General features: G+C 50.8%; 1 protein-coding gene across 1 annotated transcript; it reads left to right on the top strand.

Moving 5' to 3' along the window:
• Positions 1-339: 339 nt before the first annotated feature.
• LOC117667343 (interleukin-9 receptor-like) lies at positions 340-10,293 on the top strand. Its single transcript, XM_087878595.1, has 10 exons — positions 340-380; positions 431-624; positions 736-822; positions 3,534-3,651; positions 5,286-5,482; positions 5,696-5,841; positions 6,548-6,725; positions 8,843-8,936; positions 9,316-9,400; positions 9,559-10,293. The coding sequence occupies exons 1-10, from the start codon at positions 340-342 to the stop codon at positions 9,964-9,966; spliced, it is 1,548 nt and encodes a 515-aa protein (XP_087734721.1). The 3' UTR covers positions 9,967-10,293.
• Positions 10,294-15,893: the final 5,600 nt, after the last annotated feature.

A 15,893-nucleotide genomic window follows, 5' to 3' on the forward strand; every position in this document is an offset into this window, starting at 1 on the left:
CGAGGGGGCCTGGCGGCGCTTCGGGTCTTTTCGGGGGAGCCCGGGCCGAGCGGAGGCGGCCGGCGTCCTGCTCGCGCAGCTGCTTCCCCGGCGGGCCGCGAGAGGAATGGCGGAGGAGGGCTGGAGCGTGGGAGGCCCAAGGGCCGCTTACCCCCGGTCATTCCGCGACTCCCCCTCCCCCTCCCCACAGGGTCCTGCCCCGTTTTGCTGCCCCCTGGTGGGCAACTGTGGGCTCTGCACCGAGAGGAGCGCGATAAGGAGCCCCTTCAAAGCGCAAAGGGCGCTTCGGGATCCGCTCGGCCAGCGCTGAGCGCTCCTCCCGCGCTTCTGAACCGAGGCATGGAGGGCTCGTCCGCCTTCGGCTTCATTGTCTTCCCATAGCCTGACCCGCTTTGCAAACCCCGTTTCTCCCAGCCGGCTTCTAATGTAGCCTCCTGTCTGCGTCAGCCCAGGAAGTCCGTTCAGTGGGTCACGGCGTCCGTTGTCGGCTGCTGAACGGTAAAGACGCCACATTGCCTGGGAAGTTGCAATTGAAGCGTCAACTCGGCACAGTATGGAGACTCTTTAGACGGAGACCTCTAGGGTGCTTGTCAGGTTCCCCCTCAGAACGCCGCCACGCCGGAGGTTAGCAGCGAAAGGGACCCCCTGGTGACTTCTCAAAAAGAACCGCCTAAGGTGCTAATTTTACAAGCAGCTTCCTGCCAAACTGATGTGCCCTGTCTACCACCTTCCTAGGTCTTCGTGCCTGCTGGCAAAAAGCCGTCTTCAGGATCATTCGAAAGGCCAGAGAGCGGGGCCGGTCGGATCTCCGGCAGGACGATGGTATTCCGCAAGGCAGGAAAGGTCCTCTTCCTCTGCCTAATAAAGGAGAAGATTCGTAGCTAAGGGTTGAAATGAGGGCTCCTTGGTGCTCTCTGAACTTGGTGGTTTTCCTGCAGGCGTTTCATGATCTTAACTAGGTAATGTCATCAGTGCTGGTAAGGAATGGCAGGGCAAGACAGTAGAATATAAGCTGAGAGCAAACCCCACTCCTTACTAGCACTGATGATGTTGCCCAGTTTGATTAATGAAACATCTGCAAAAAAAAAAAACAAGCTCAGAGGTTGAGTGGTGCAGCAGACTAATGCTAGTGTTAAAAGGTAGTATTTAGCTTCCAGCTGCCTGCAATTACTGCAAGTTCAAATCTCTCCAAGGCTCAAGGTTGACTCAGCCTTCCATCCTTTCTAAGGTAGGTAAAATGAGGACCCAGATTGTGGGGGCAATAAGCTGACTTTGTATAAAATATACAAAAGTATGAAGGCTATTGCTTAACGCCTTGTAAGCCGCCCTAAATTTCCAGAGAAGACCGGCATATAAATAAAAAATTAAAAAAAATTAAAAAAAAAAAGAGAGAGCACCAAGGACCCTTCTTGGCCCTGCCAGACAAGACTCCTTGGCTAGTGGGCACCTCCTGCCAGCCCTGATTAAAAGGAGAAGCAACTGGGGACAGGCCAGCCTCAGCCCATGTGGGGCTTGGTAGGTCGCTGCCAGAATCTTGAATCATCAATGTGGCGGCTGCTGAAACTCCTTGAGCAGAAGGTGTAACATGCACAAAACTGTTAACACATGTAACAGCACACACAGCTGCATTTTGAACTAGTTGAAGCTTCCTAATATTCTTTTAAGGGCAGCCCTGTGTAGAACACATTGCAGTAATCCATAGGAGAGGTGACTAAACATGAATGACAGCCTATTGCACCATTATAATTTAGAGGCACAGTGAATCTATCAGCACTCTGAGGATAGGTTCACATTCTAAATTGGGGGAAAATTGGACAAGGCAGTTTACATTTGGTCTGTTAAGGGAAAAGAGGCATCGTATTGCCAAGATGTCCAAACCAGGCCACTGCCCTAAGCTATAATAAAGTCTGTCTAGGGAACGTAATGTGTCCTGTGCATGCTTTTAATCCAGTATTGCATCAACTCAGCCTGGGAGTCTCCAGCCTGAAAAAGGGTGTGAAGGGCTACAAATGGCCTCTTCCAACATGTGTCCATTTGGACAGAGGAACTCTGCTTTAGGATCATTGTCAGAGTAAGCTGCGAATTGTTGGATCACCAACACTCTAATCTTGTTGGGGCTTGTCACATGTCCATACTTATCTGCTGGTCCTCCAGATCAGTTCCCCAATCTGAGAGACAGTTTCCGTTGCTTACTGAGTTTGAAATCAGGCAGGATATTAATTTGGTGCAAGAGCCCAGTGTCTTTGGAGACCACCTTCTGTCTGCTGGGCAAAGGGCATCTTCCTTTCAGTGAAAAAAACTTGAGAAGAATATCTGCACCTTCCTGAGCAGTGACAGAAGAGCCAAGGGTAAGGAAGCGCCCTTATTGCTCCCAGTGGTTACTTTGTGCAGGCATCAGAAAGAAATACTGCTACTTGGCTCCCACCGCCATTCTTGGACTCGGTTAAAAGCCACACCTCTGCTTCCAACTGGTTTTAACTAGAGGCTTGTTTCCCAAGTCCCAGAAGTGGCTGCCCTGCTTCCCTTTTCCTCCCTCCCTCCCTCCCATGGTGTAGGGTCTGCTTGGGCGGGAGGTTGGACTAGATGACCTACAAGGTCCCTTCCAACTCTTGTTAATCTGTATCTGTAACTTCCTGATTGGCTCCATCCACCCAGGTGTCTGTTCCCAGAATCTGCAAAGGAGATTCAATACTTGGTTTGGGGCTGAGTGAGTTCCCCCACTGAAAATCCCTTCCCAGCTATGTCAGTGTCATGTCTGTGTTGCAGTCACCTTGCATTCAAGACATCCAGAGGCCATGGGAAAGGCCTGTGGGACAGCTGCCTGCTTGATGCTCTGGGCTCAGTTCTTCCTTCTCTTGACAATGGAGCAAACAGGTATGAGGTAGCAGCAAGAGCACCTGCTTATAATGAGATCTGTGACCCCAAACTGATGATGAGCCAATGGAGATTGGTATCCAAATCTTCAAGGTCCAGGTGTGAGAATATTCCTCTCTCACCCCGCCCCCATCAATTTGGAGAAAAGCTGGGCGTAAAAGTGTGCACCTCTAGCTCCTGATGAGTGTAAAAGTACCTGCATTGTGAAGGGTGGGCTCTTCTTTTGACCAGAGCAGCAGTGCTGGAATAAAACAGCTGTACAACCTTTATAGGCCTAAAAAGGTCCACCACCCAGTTCCAGAATCCATCTGCTCAGAAGCCCTTGAGCCGTCTCGTTTTCTGGGTCATGATGCACTACCATCTTCTCTTAGTTGGCTACTGATTTTAGATGTGATACCAAACAAGATGCCCATCGCTGGTCCAGGGAAGAGAAACAGTGTCTTTTTTGCATACATCAGGTGGCCGCCTGAGGGCAGCTAAGGGATACAGACCAGTCTTCTTCTTTGCTGCCCTCAAATGGTTCTCTGGGTTTTGGCAGCCCAGGGATGGTATCGCTAACCCTCCGCTGTAAAGGGACGTGTGTGGGGGGAGACCGGGCAAGGGGAGGTCGGGAGAACTGTAATCCTCAGTTGCTTTCCTCCCTCTCCCTCTCTTAGCAGAAGCTGCCAGCCAGGTGCAGTGTCTCAACAATTACGGTTTTCAGGGACGCAGACTGGACTGCCGATGGCACCGCAATCAGGCCTTGGAGGGAACTCTGTTCTACCTCAATTTCTCTGAGTAAGATCCAGGGTTTAGTGGAGGGAGATGGCCTCTTGGACAGCAGGGTGGTCATTTCACTGCATTGGTCTAATGTGGATTTGCCAGTAGAAGAAAATGCGCCCATCCATTCCAGCCCATCTCCTTGGTCTTCTCAGGGCCCTGGAGAAAATGGCAGATGGTCCTTTTCCCGCCCCACCCCAGACTATCTGCCAGGTACACTTCAAAAAACCCATCCTACCCATCTGTCCCTCCACTCCAAGTTGCAGGCCCTCCCCGTCAGAGGTGGGTTTCAGCAGGTTCTGGCCAGTTCTGGAGAATCGGTAACGGAAATTTTGAGTAGTTCAGAGAACCAGTAGTAAAAATTCAGACTGGCCCCGCCCCCATCTATTCTCTGCCCACCACTGCTCCCCGTCCTTTAATTGGACAAGTGCCTAGATTGGGAAAAGTCTGTCCTGCATGGCTGCTCCCATTTCCCTTCTCCCAGATCTTTCCAAAAAGCAGTATGGCCAATCAAGGGGACACCCCCCCCCACTACCCCCCCCCCCGTTTCCTCTCCAACTTCCATTCCAGCATGTTCTGCTCAGGGAGCTCCTGGGGCTTGTGAGCCCAGTGTGGAAGCAGGGACGATTTCTGGGGGAATCAATAAGGGAGCCTCCAAGCACCACCGGCTACAATGTCCATCCTTCCCTCTTGATTGATGTGACCTCTTTGGCCACGTTCAGTTCTATAAATCTGTGAAAACATTTTGGGGATTATTTCCTTGTTTCATCCCGAGAACTCTTTCTCCTCCTCAGCCTAAAAGTGAGAAATGACATCTACAAATGCCGTCTTTTCTGAAGAAAATCTTCCTCAGAGAGCATGTGAACATCTGCATTGCCCCCACAAGCTCTCCAGAGGGAGGAAATGGGGAGGAGGGGCCCCTATTATCGTCCGGGGCGTCTGTTCCATGCACAGCCCCAGCCACGTAGTCGGGCCGGCTGAGTCAGGAGAGGGGCACGGCCTTGGGGCTGCCTCCCCCTTTCAGTGTCTTGTAGAAACGGGGACAAAGTGTGCTGCCCACACCTGGGCCAGAGGCGGAAGGTGGGATCTGACAAATGTAAAATGAATGGGACAATTTGTTTTTGAGTTTGGGAAACTGTATTTCTCTAGAAACCCAAAGCCCAAAATTTCCTTTGCCCCTTTTCGTTTTTTCCCAATCACGTATTCAGGAGACATCAAGCGCAGGGGTCTCTTTCCCGGCCAAACTCTGGACTGTGTTCTGTTGCAGGGGAAAGCAGGGAGGGGACGGGCCACTTTTGCGGAAAGCCTGAAAGCAGGTGGTGCCCCCAGCAGAAGGGCAGCAACGCCTGGGTCTGCCAGCCCAGGGAGAGGCTGCCAGGCAGCACGGGCAATGCCCGGCTGGGGGGATCTTAATCTTCACCCAAGAGCAGCTCATAAAAACCTTTGCAGCAAACTTGCCAGCGGTTGCCTTCCCCAAGTAAAGTTTCTAGAGATCCCGATGTTCATGTTCAGAGGGGGTCTTCCCATGAAACGGAGCCTTGAATGCCCCCTTCGGCTGGCTGCCAGGCACTTGGGGCTGCCCCCTGCTTTGTGCCCTTCCATGAGCGGTGCTTAGGTGCAGACTGAAGCCGTGATGGCCTTTCTTCTTCCAGCACCCTCGGACTCTCCAGTGACCTCATTTGCCCTCTGTCCGCCTCCCCTGGCACACCGGATCACTTCGACTGTTCCGTGCACAGCGAGGAAGGCGAGTTCACAGAAAACGATGAGTATAAAGTGGTTCTCCACCTCAGCTCCTTGGGAGAAAACCAGACCGACGTGATCTTTGCGAAGTATAAGCCCAGACTACACAGTGAGTGAAAGTGAACCGGAGGGGGAGGCCGAGAGGCCTTCCTGGTGACCGCCGGGTTCTCTTGGCCTGCTCTGGCCTCTGCTCTTCTTCTCCACCTCCGCGTAGCCTGGGGTCCTCAGGAAGACTGCTGGCGCCTTGGGGGTCTCGGGTGGAGCTCAGCAATGTGAGCCATTGCATTCCCGAATCATTTCTCCCTGCCCGTCTTCTTTCCAGTTCAGTGCGACCCACCCTTTGATCTGCAGAGCAAATGCGGTGACAATACCTGCTGTGTCCGCTGGAAGAGGCCAAAGGCCTGTGGGGAGGTTTTGGAGGACTGGCAGTGGGAGCTGGCATTCAAGGCTGTTCAAGACCCCTGGGAGGTAGGAGAAGCCAAGGGAAGGCGGTGAGATGGGATGCTGGTGCTCCCAAAACCCACCAGGTGTAACCTCAGGTGATAAGGAGCAGAAAGAATGTTTTCGGGGGCTGCTGGGCCTCCCCTTTGGTCAGGACTAGGCAACTCAGCAGAGGCAAATTTGTATCCATTTGCAAGTGGCTCAGGGCTCACTTGACCTGCCCTCCAGTATCCCTAAACCAATTTGCTGACATGTGCAGCTCGCCGTCTTACAGTGCCCCTTTCCCAACTGAAAAGTTCTGAAATGTGTTGGGCTGTAATGCAACTGGGTCATTCCTTGTCATCACCTCCACAATGACAACAGTTGCAGCCCAGTACACGTTGATGGCAGTCGTTCTCAGGTGCAGGACTGAGAGTGCAGAAACCTGCCTGAGGCCCAAAAGCTGGGTGACGTTGAGCCAGCCCCTTCTTAACACCAGGAAGAGGGTAGCCAGGGCAACCCACTTCTGGAAACGATGCCGAGGGATTTAAATGATCCAGGTAGTTGTTGTTAAGACTGCAGGTCTGTATGGGTGGGTGTGTATGGCGGGGGCGGGGGGGGGGGGAAGGAAGAAAAAGAGGGAGAGAGAAAGATTCTGCAGTTAGATCACTTCCTCTGCTTTTTTGGGGGGGCGGGGATTTCATCCATCCAGGTACTTGATAGTTTCCTCCCTTCCCTCCCTCTCTCCTCCTAGCAAGCCCAGAGAAAGATCTTCATCAACTCGGAAACCTGGGTGCACCTAGAAGGCTTTGAATTCAAGAGTGACAGAGATTATGTTGCAAGAATGCGCTGCAAAACACCAGAGGAGAATCGTCACTATGGCAGCCACTGGAGTCCATGGAGTTCCTGTGTCACTTGGGCAGCTCACCCAGGTTGGCCTCCAGGAGGCCACATGGTCCTGATGTTGAACTGATGCCAATTTCCCTGGTTTCTATTTCGAGTTATCATATTTTGAGATTTTAATTTTTCACACACCTTGGCGTTTAAAAGCCTTTTTGCAGAAATTTGTTAGAATTGCTTATACAGGTAATTCTCCTTTAGCAACCACAATTGGGACCAGCTACTTGGTTGTTAAGCAGACTGGTCACAATGCAAAACTGCAAATATGCTCATGACTTTACTTCAGACCTGTGAAGGTCGTAAAAATGACGTTTGGTCGTAATGTTACATTTTCATCACCACTGCGATGTAACTGCGAAGCCACTAAGCAAGGCAGTTGCTAAATGAGGTCTACCCGTAGCAGTTTATCGTGGAGTTGAAAGGCACCTCTGCAAGCATCTCGCCCAAACCGATGGATCTCCTACGGTATTTTTGACAGATTGCCCCCAGCCTTTGAAGAATTCCAGGGAGAGGCCTCCAATCCCCCTGAAATTCCCCCTGACAGGTAGCTCATCTGTGTCCACTTCCCTGCATTTCCCACCCAGGATGATACAGAACGAGCACATCTTGATGGGGGTTCTTTTATCTCCCCTCGGTCTTCTATTCTGCAGGAAAGACACACCCCACTTCCAGTCCTTGGCTGAGGTTCTGATTATCCTTTTCTAGACTGGCTGCTCATACCACCCCGATAGCTGGAGCAGTTGCCAGCTGCGGCAATGCTGATAAAAGGAGAAGGATAGCTTTGCCTCCTTTGGGCCCCTGCATTGCACCCACCCTGCCTTTTCTTACTGCATTTTTCTCTTGCAAGATTTCAGCCTATTTTTTTCTTCTCCTTTATTCTCAAACAAGAGGTAGAAAACAAATCAAATTGACCCTTCCATAATATTTTTACATAAGTATTTTACAAATAATTTAAGGAGGCAAATATATCCAACACGCCTTCTTCCAATTTTCCCCACAACAGCCCAGTGAGGTGGGCTTGGCTGAAAGAGAGAGAGAGGGTAACTGGCCCTTAGTCACCTTTCATGGTTAAGGTGGTGTCTTAACCACCTGACTAACCTGGTTTACTACTAGACCAGATTGGCTTTTCATACACTCATCGCAATCTGAAAAGCGGTTCTGGGTGGCTGAGATATAATATTCAGAAACGGCTCAGGCAGGTCCCCACCTGATTTGCTGGTGTGTGTGTGTGTCCATCAGAGGCAGATTTCCAAGACTGTCCTTCTAGCCAATCTCAAGGCAAGCAATTCTAAGCTTCCTGCAGGGTTGATTTCTTGGCGGGGCCTACCTAGCCGAGCTGACGTAGATCAGGACTCAAGCCAAGCCCTGCAAACTCAGTCTGGCTAGGTGCAGCTTTTTTTCTTGCCTTTGGCAGCAATTGAAATGGACTTGAAGCCCATCAGCCAGGCCAGCAGACTGGCAGCTCACCCCTCACGCTACATGACCCAGCAAGTTCTGCCTCCGGGGTGCCCAAATGTGTCCAGAGGAAATAGCAGGCCGGGTTGGGGCCTTCCGAGGCCTCTGCAATGCTTCCTGCGTGTCCAGGGTGGTCCTGCTTCTTGTTGTGGCCTGCCAGCGGCCTGCGCGGATTGTTGCTGATCCCGATGAGACGGCTGGTGTGGTGTCGCACCAGCAGCCTGTGCAGCCGGTGCTCGAGTCAGACAGCAAGGAGGCTGAAGAAGATGTGCCAGAGGCAGGGATTCAGCCAGGGCCTTCAGAACCTCCAGAGGCTCCTTTAAGTGAAGAGGATGAAGAGGAGAAGCCTCTTCTCAATGCAGGAGCACGCAGAGCTGCCAAAAGGCAGAAGTGGTTACTCAGGAGGAGGTCTCCTTGAGAGTAAGGCTTGGGGCTAATTGGCCACTCCCTTAGCCTATTTAAGTTTGCACACAGCTTGTAAAAAGCTGCAGGAAACAACATGTGTTCATTTGTTCGCTGATCATTGAGTTTGAATTTTCTCTGCAAATCTGGCTTCTGGGCTTTCTGCCAACTCTAGTAAGACTCGATCTTATCTGTGGAATTTCTGGCAGGTTGTTAAGAAGGTGCTACTTTCTTTGGGGTTGGTAGGTGGGGCAGAACCCTTGTGCTCAGCAGCTCCTGTTTCCCACCCCAGGTGACTGGCAGCAGCTTGATGCTCCCATCTACTTCCTGTTCATCCTTGGCACCCTCCTGCTCTTGCTGGCGCTGGCCTTCGCCCTCTTCAAGAGGTACGGGACCTCCTTTCGCTCTCACGGTGGCTCCCCTGCAAAGGTTTTACCCCTGGGAGTTGTGCCAGGCACGTAAGGTGGCCGCAAGCGTCCCTGCCCAGTTTGCTCTTCCCCTCCCTCCAGCTGGGTCAAGGGGGCCCCAAGAGGAGATTTCTTTCCCGAAGTTGCAGCCCACACGGGAGGGCCTGGCAGGCTTAACAGGGGAGCCCCTTCGGCCTGTCCTCCCAGTGCCACCTGGGGGGGGGCATCTGGGCTTCCTTTGTTGCTGTTGGGCTGAGTGCCAGAAGCAGCAGCTCTGCAGGGTTCGCTGGGGGGGGGGGCAGCCGTGCTGGGCGCCCCTTGTGAGCGGCAGGACCAACCGGCCTTTCCTCGGCCACAGGGCGCGCAGCAGCTGCGGGGCCAGCATTCCCACGCCGGCCGCCTTCTTCCAGCCTCTCTACCTGGCTCAGCACGGGGATTTCAAGGTAAGGGCCGGGCTCCCCGGGTCCGGCCTTCCGGCCCTCCTACCCTCCAGCGCCGGGCAAAGGAGCCGCCGGCCCCCGCCCTTCCTTCTTTCCTTCCTCCCTCCCCGGGGCTTCGGCGGGGCCGGCTGACGCCGCTGCGCTCTCCCTCGCTCCCGCAGGGCTGGGCAGGGCTGGCCCCGGAGGAGGCGGCGGAGGCGGTTTCTCGGCTCTCCTTCCTGCAGCCGCCCACCTGCGCCGGGTCGGGGCCAGCCAAGCGACGCGCATCCCCGCCGGGCGAAGAGCTCCCCGGGGCGGCGCTGGAGCCCGAGCGGCCGCCCGGCGACTACTGCACCCTCGGCGGGGCGGGTGAAGGGGCGTCCCCCATGCCCGCCCACTGGCCCCCGCCGCCGCCGCCTCCCGGTGCCCGCTCGGGACCTCCGCTTCCCCTCCGCGGCCAAGGCCGAGCCCAGGAGCCGCCCGCGAGCAGCCCTGGCGCCCCCGCCGCTCTGGGAGGGCCGCTCCGGGACTGCGGCTGGAGCGGGGAGGCGCGGCCGATGCGGCCCCTCTTCGTTGAGGCTCCCGAGTGACGGGAAGCGCGGCGTTGGGAAACTGAACGTCAGTGGAAGACTATTTGGGCATCAATGCATCGCATCCTTTTACATAGATATAAAAGGAATATTTCATCGATTTTCTTTTTTACAATCGGATGCTCCTCCTTTTAGGAAAAACGTGTGTGTGGGGGGGTGGGGGTTGGTTAACAGAAAAGTAGAATTGTTGTGAAGGAAAACCTACCTGTTAGTAATCTAATGGTACAAGACCTGGTCTGAGGGTATATTGTAAGAATACTTTTTGTTCAGTGCTTCTGCTTTCTCTTCTCCTTTTGCATATAATAAAATAAAAACATGGGATGGACAGACCATGATTGATAGAAATTTCTTGCCTGAGGGGACTGGACTCCAGAACGGTGCGACTGGGGAGTTGCCCTGCCTGCTGCCTTTGCAGGTGGAGAAAAGGGAATCAGATGCTGCAGGAAGAAGCTGCTTGGTCTACAGTAGCCAGAAATCAGGAGAGCCGTAGCATCTTCGCAATTGACACACTCCGTTTAAACGCAGAGCCTTTTGTCAGCCAGTCCACAAAGTAACTAAAAGATTTAGATTGGGATGAGGTGGGAGTTGGAGATGAGGGACGTTGTCCAAGATCATCAACAAACATGATGTCTCAATGCTGTAGGTCTGAAATCTGATTGAGAGAGATCCAGCCAGTATTCTTCACATCTTCAAAAATGGTCTAGACCAGTGTTTCTCAACCTTGGTAGCTTGAAGATGGGTGGACTTCAACTCCCAGAATCCCCCAGCCAGCGCTGCTGGCTGGGGGATTCTGGGAGTTGAAGTCCACCCATCTTCAAGCTACCAAGGTTGAGAAACACTGGTCTAGACCAACAGTCTCCTAACTTTTTGGGTCCATGGACCAGTGCCGGCGGGAAGCAGAGGAGATGATCCCACACATGCACAAATAAAGCTTCATGCACTCGTCCACTGCATCGTGGCCCTATTCCCAACGAGCCACAGACTGGTACCAGTCCACGGCCCATGGGTTGGGGACCCTGATCTAGATGAAAGAATAAAACTAAAATTTGCAGATGACACCAAGCCGAGGGATCGCCAATACTTAGTAAGATAAGCTAAGATTCAGAAGAATCTTCACAGGCATGAAGCATTGGGCCCTATCCAACAAGCTTCAATTCAATGATGAGAAAAATAAGGTCCTGCACTCACGCAGGAAAAACCAGATGCACAAGTACAGACTAGGTGGTACCTGGCTCAGCAGTAGTAACTGAAAGGGTTCCAAGTATCCTATTGGACTACTCTTAAGTATGAGCCAGCAGTGTGCTGCAGCTTCCAAAAAAGCCAATGCAATTCTGAGCTGCATCAACAGAGGGATAGTACCAAAATCACAAGGAGAGGCAGCACTGCTCTATACTGCACTAGTGAGGCCACACTTGGAATATAACATCCAATTCTGGTTGCCATGATACAAAAAGGATGCTGAGATTCCTATTCTATTCTGTTCTCTATTCTATTCTACTGTACGTTACTCTCATTCCATGTTTTACTCTCTATTTTCAATTCCATATTTTATTCTCTATTTTATTTCCTATCCTACCCTGATAATCAGTTTCTTTCACCATCTTTTCCTAAACAAGAAATGGTTGAAAACCAAACCAAAATTGTGCAATACAATCAATCTAAAAAGGATGAACAAATTGCAAAAACCAAATGAAAGAACTACAGCAGAAGATACGCTCCACTGACTGAAGACATTTTGATAATATGAAGCAAACCAGGGAAATTTTGGCATAACAGATTAGAAAAGAAGAAGGGAGGCAGATAATAACCACAATACAAGCAGTCCTCATTTAGCATCCAGAATTGAGGCTGACAAGTCAGTTGTTAAGCAAAGAGAAAGTTCACGTGACAGTGGTTGGGCTCTTTATTTTGCTTTAGCTTTCAGGGTCAGAAAGATGTGAGCCCAAACGACAGGAACGGCTTAGGAGCTCAATGCAGGAAGCTGGGAAAGGGGCAAATCGTGCAGCCCCTTTCCCCTCCCCACTCCCTTTGGGAGCCTCGCCTTGATGCTGGGCTAATGAGCAAAGGGAAATGGATGTGTGTGCTTACACTCTTTGGAGAGAAAGAGACTACAAGGGAGTAAGCAGGCACACAACGGATACAGACAGTCCTCGATTTACAACAGTTCATTTAGTGACCATTCAGTGTTACAACAGCACTGACTTGTGACCATTTTTCACACTTACAACCATTGCAGCAACTGCATGGTCAGATCATCAAAATTCGGACACTTGGCAACTGACTCCTATTTATGACAGTTGCCATGATCCCCTTTTGTGACCTTCTGAAAAACAAAATCAGTGGGGAAGCCAGATTCACTAAGCAACCGTGTTTCTAACTTAAAACCGCAGTGATTCACTTGACAACTGTGGCAAGAAAAGTCATAAAATTTTGTGGCAAAATTCACTTAACTGTCTCACTTAGCAACAAAACCGTTGGGCTGAGTTTTGGTTGTAAGCCGAGGACTACCTATGCAACGGGCAATACAAAGCATTCTTGGAATACTGCATCCATTTTGGTCACCACAATATTAAAAAAATGTCAAGACTCTGGAAAGATTGCAGAAAAGAGCAACCAAGATGATGAGGGGGCAGGAAGCTAAACTTTATGACAAACAGTTGCAGGAACTGGGCATGTCTAGTCTAATGAAGACAAGAACTGTGTGTGTGTGTGGGGGGGGTATGTGACATGATGGCAGTCTTCCAACATTTGAGGGGCTGCCACAGAGAAGTGGAGGTCAACCTGTTCTCCAGAGCACTTGAGGGCAGGACAAGAAGTAACCAAGGAGAGAAGCAACCTAGAACTACGGAGAAAATTCCTGACAGTGAGAACAAGCACCTGCTGTTTGCCTAGCAAGCCACTTAGGAGGCAGGCAAAAGCCTCAAATGTGAAACTGATGATTAGGGTCGTCTCGGTGTCAGGCAGCAGCAGGAGCAGCCCTGGGTTCGAATTAAACTAAGGCCACAGAGCTGAGCTTGTTAATTTACAGTTAGCACTTTTTAGAGGAGGTGCACTGTGGAGAAAAGCAGATGGGGAAGGAAGGGAGCGCATGTTTAGGTGACCTCTCTGCCCAGGGCGAGGAGAAAACATGGAGCAGGCACAGGACAACACTACGAAACTGTGATCAAGTCACAGTGAGGGTGGCCTGATCACAGGGCAGCTTAGCATTTAGCAGCAGCACCTGAAAGCAGGTACTGGGGTAGAGTTTGGGGGCTGGAGTGCAAAATTAGAATGAGGTATCAAGATGGTATCGGATGATACCAGATTTAAGAATCTGCCCTGGCAGAGAAATGTCTAAATAACACTGGTTTCCTGATCGCTTAGGAGGAAACTGACTTTTTTCCTCCCAAGCTATATTTGTTATGTACCAAGAATTGTTGAGGGCCTCCAGTGTGCAGCGGGCAAACTGAATAGAGATAAGGCAGTTTATCTTTCTCACATTGTTACAAGATGCCTATCTGGGTGAGATTATTGCAATTTTTTTTAAAAAGGCAGTAATCTGATCAAAAAAGGAAGAGGTGGCCATCTTGCACAGAAAATAACTTTTTTGCATGTAACAGTGAAGAACTTAACTGAGTCACAAAAAGACTCCGTTTTCCTGCTGCTCTTTCATCCTGCATCATTCGTATAAAAAGATGTTGAGATTCTGGAACGAGGGCAGAGAAGAGCAACGCAGATGGTGAGAGGGCTGGAGAATGGATGGTTGCAGGAATTGGGGATGTCTACTTTAATGAGAAGAAGGAACAGGGGAGACATGATAGCAGTCTTCCAATATTTGAAGGGCTCCTACAAAGATGAGGGTGTCAAAACTATTTTCCAAGGCATCAAAAGGCAAGACAAGAAACAATGGATGGAAACTAACCAAGGAGACAAGCAACCTAGAATGAAGGAGAAATTTCCTGTCAGTGAGAACAATTAATAAGTGGGACAGAAGTGGCCTCTGGAGGTTTTCAAAAAGAGACTGAAATGATGCAGGGTCTCCTGCTTGAGCAGGGGGTTAGACCAGAAGACCTCCAAGGTCCCTTCCAACTCTTATTATCCTTCCAGTTCTATGCTTCCAAGGTTCAGGGGAAGAAAGGGGACCCCCCTCCCCAGGGAGTGGGGGTCCAAACAAGCAGCATCTCCTCACTTCGCCTCATCTCCCTGTTGATTGTTCCTCACACCTTTGCAGCCTTGGGTGACCTCCTCCATCTGCAGTGACTGATGTTAGTCAGTTCTGCCAGTGGTGAAATCCATTTTTTTTCCTACCGGTTCTGTGGGCGTGGCTTGGTGGGCGTGGCAGGGGAAGGATATTACAAAATCTCCATTCCCACCCCACTCTGGGGCCAGCCAGAGGTGGTATTTGCTGGTTCTCTGAACTACTCAAAATTTCTGCTATCGGTTCTCCAGAACCTGTTAGAACCTGCTGGATTTCACCCGAGTTCTGTCCATGGTTTCCTGGTCATTCTTTTTCTCCATTCTTCCCACCTTCGCCCCACTTCCCCAAAAATGACGTTTAGTCTGAGCAGAATCTGGCTGGTTTTCTTACAGTGCCCAGGACCTCTGACAAGTGTGGCTCATCCTGACTTGCCGTCCCTCCAGCCATGGAGTGGTGCAAGCCCTTTACCCTGCCCCCCTCCAAGCTCCAAGCCTTGGATCCCCCAGACGCTGTGAGGGGACGGTGCGGGGTGTGTGTGTGTCTGCTGGGTCTATTGGTAGCACTGGCCCAGGCTGGGCAAAGCTTCCTAGGTCAATACGAGTGACCTTGTGTGTTCGAGGCAGTGGCGATTTGTGACAATTGCCTGGACAAGTCCCTGCAGGGGTTTTTTGGTCAGGTTTTCAGAAGTAGCTTGCCATTGCCTTCTTCTTAGAGCTGAGAGAGAGTGACTGGCCCAGGGTCACCCAGATGGCAGGACTAGAACTCATGGTCTCCTAGCTTCTAGCCTGATGTCTTTAACCAATACACCAAAGCGGCTCTCCAACCTGTGCTATATCCCAGCAGGTCCCCCAGCTGCCCTTCTTGTTCACCTGTTGCCTTTTGCTCACTAGCAGAGAACCATTGAAGAGGGAAAGAGGGTACCTACCGGCTGGTATAACAGACAAGACTGCCATGTGGCTGGCTAGTTTCTGTGGAGCCAGCCCTTGTGGCAAGTTTCTCATTCATTTCTCTTTTGTTGCAGGAACATAAACCATGGTTAATAAATCAAACCATGCCAATAACTGCAATATCATTTGATCCTATATGATTCCTAAACTCTTTGTAATTCCTTTACCAGCAGACACTCTCGGAAACATCCTCAGTTTCTTCTGGGTGACACAGAAATAATGCCTTGCCCTACTCCAGAACATAGAGTAATAGGGTTGGAAGGGACCTTGGAGGTCTTCTAGTCCAACCCACTGCTTAAGCAGGAGACCCCCTATATCATTCCAGACAAGTGGATGTCCAGTCTCTTCTTGAAAACTTCCAGTGATGGGGCACCAACAACTTCGGGAGGCAAGCTGTTCCACTGATTAATTGTTCTCACTGACAGGAATTTTTTTCTTAATTCTAGTTTGGATCGCTCTTTAATGTTCTTCCATCTATTACTTCTTGTCCTGCCCTCAGGTGCTTTAGAGAATAGGTTGACCCCTCTTCTCTGTGAGAGACCCTCAAGAAGACTGCTATCCTATCACCACTAGTCCTACTGTTTGTTGGACTAGACATACCTAGTTCCCTCAACTGTTCATCAGACCCCTTATAATCTTTATTACTGTTTTCTGCACTGTCTATGGTCTCAACATCTTTTTTGTATCATGGTGACCAGAATTAGATGCAGTATTCCAAGTATGGCCTCACCAATGCAATATATCACTCCTTGTGATCTTGAAACTATCTCTCTGTTGCTGCAACCGAGGACTGCATTAGCTTT

Source organism: Pantherophis guttatus, chromosome 14 (genome assembly GCF_059756535.1).
Source record: "Pantherophis guttatus breed Tessera chromosome 14, ASM5975653v1, whole genome shotgun sequence".
Classification (NCBI taxonomy): domain Eukaryota; kingdom Metazoa; phylum Chordata; class Lepidosauria; order Squamata; family Colubridae; genus Pantherophis; species Pantherophis guttatus.

What these genes read in the sequence shown, in the direction of transcription:
- LOC117667343 (XM_087878595.1), top strand. Translation starts at nt 340, where the DNA reads ATGGAGGGCTCGTCCGCCTTCGGCTTCATTGTCTTCCCATA. An exon ending in TTCTACCTCAATTTCTCTGA is followed by an intron (nt 3,652 to 5,285) that starts GTAAGATCCAGG and finishes TTCTTCTTCCAG; the next exon opens with CACCCTCGGACTCTCCAGTG. An exon ending in CTGTTCAAGACCCCTGGGAG is followed by an intron (nt 5,842 to 6,547) that starts GTAGGAGAAGCC and finishes CTCTCCTCCTAG; the next exon opens with CAAGCCCAGAGAAAGATCTT.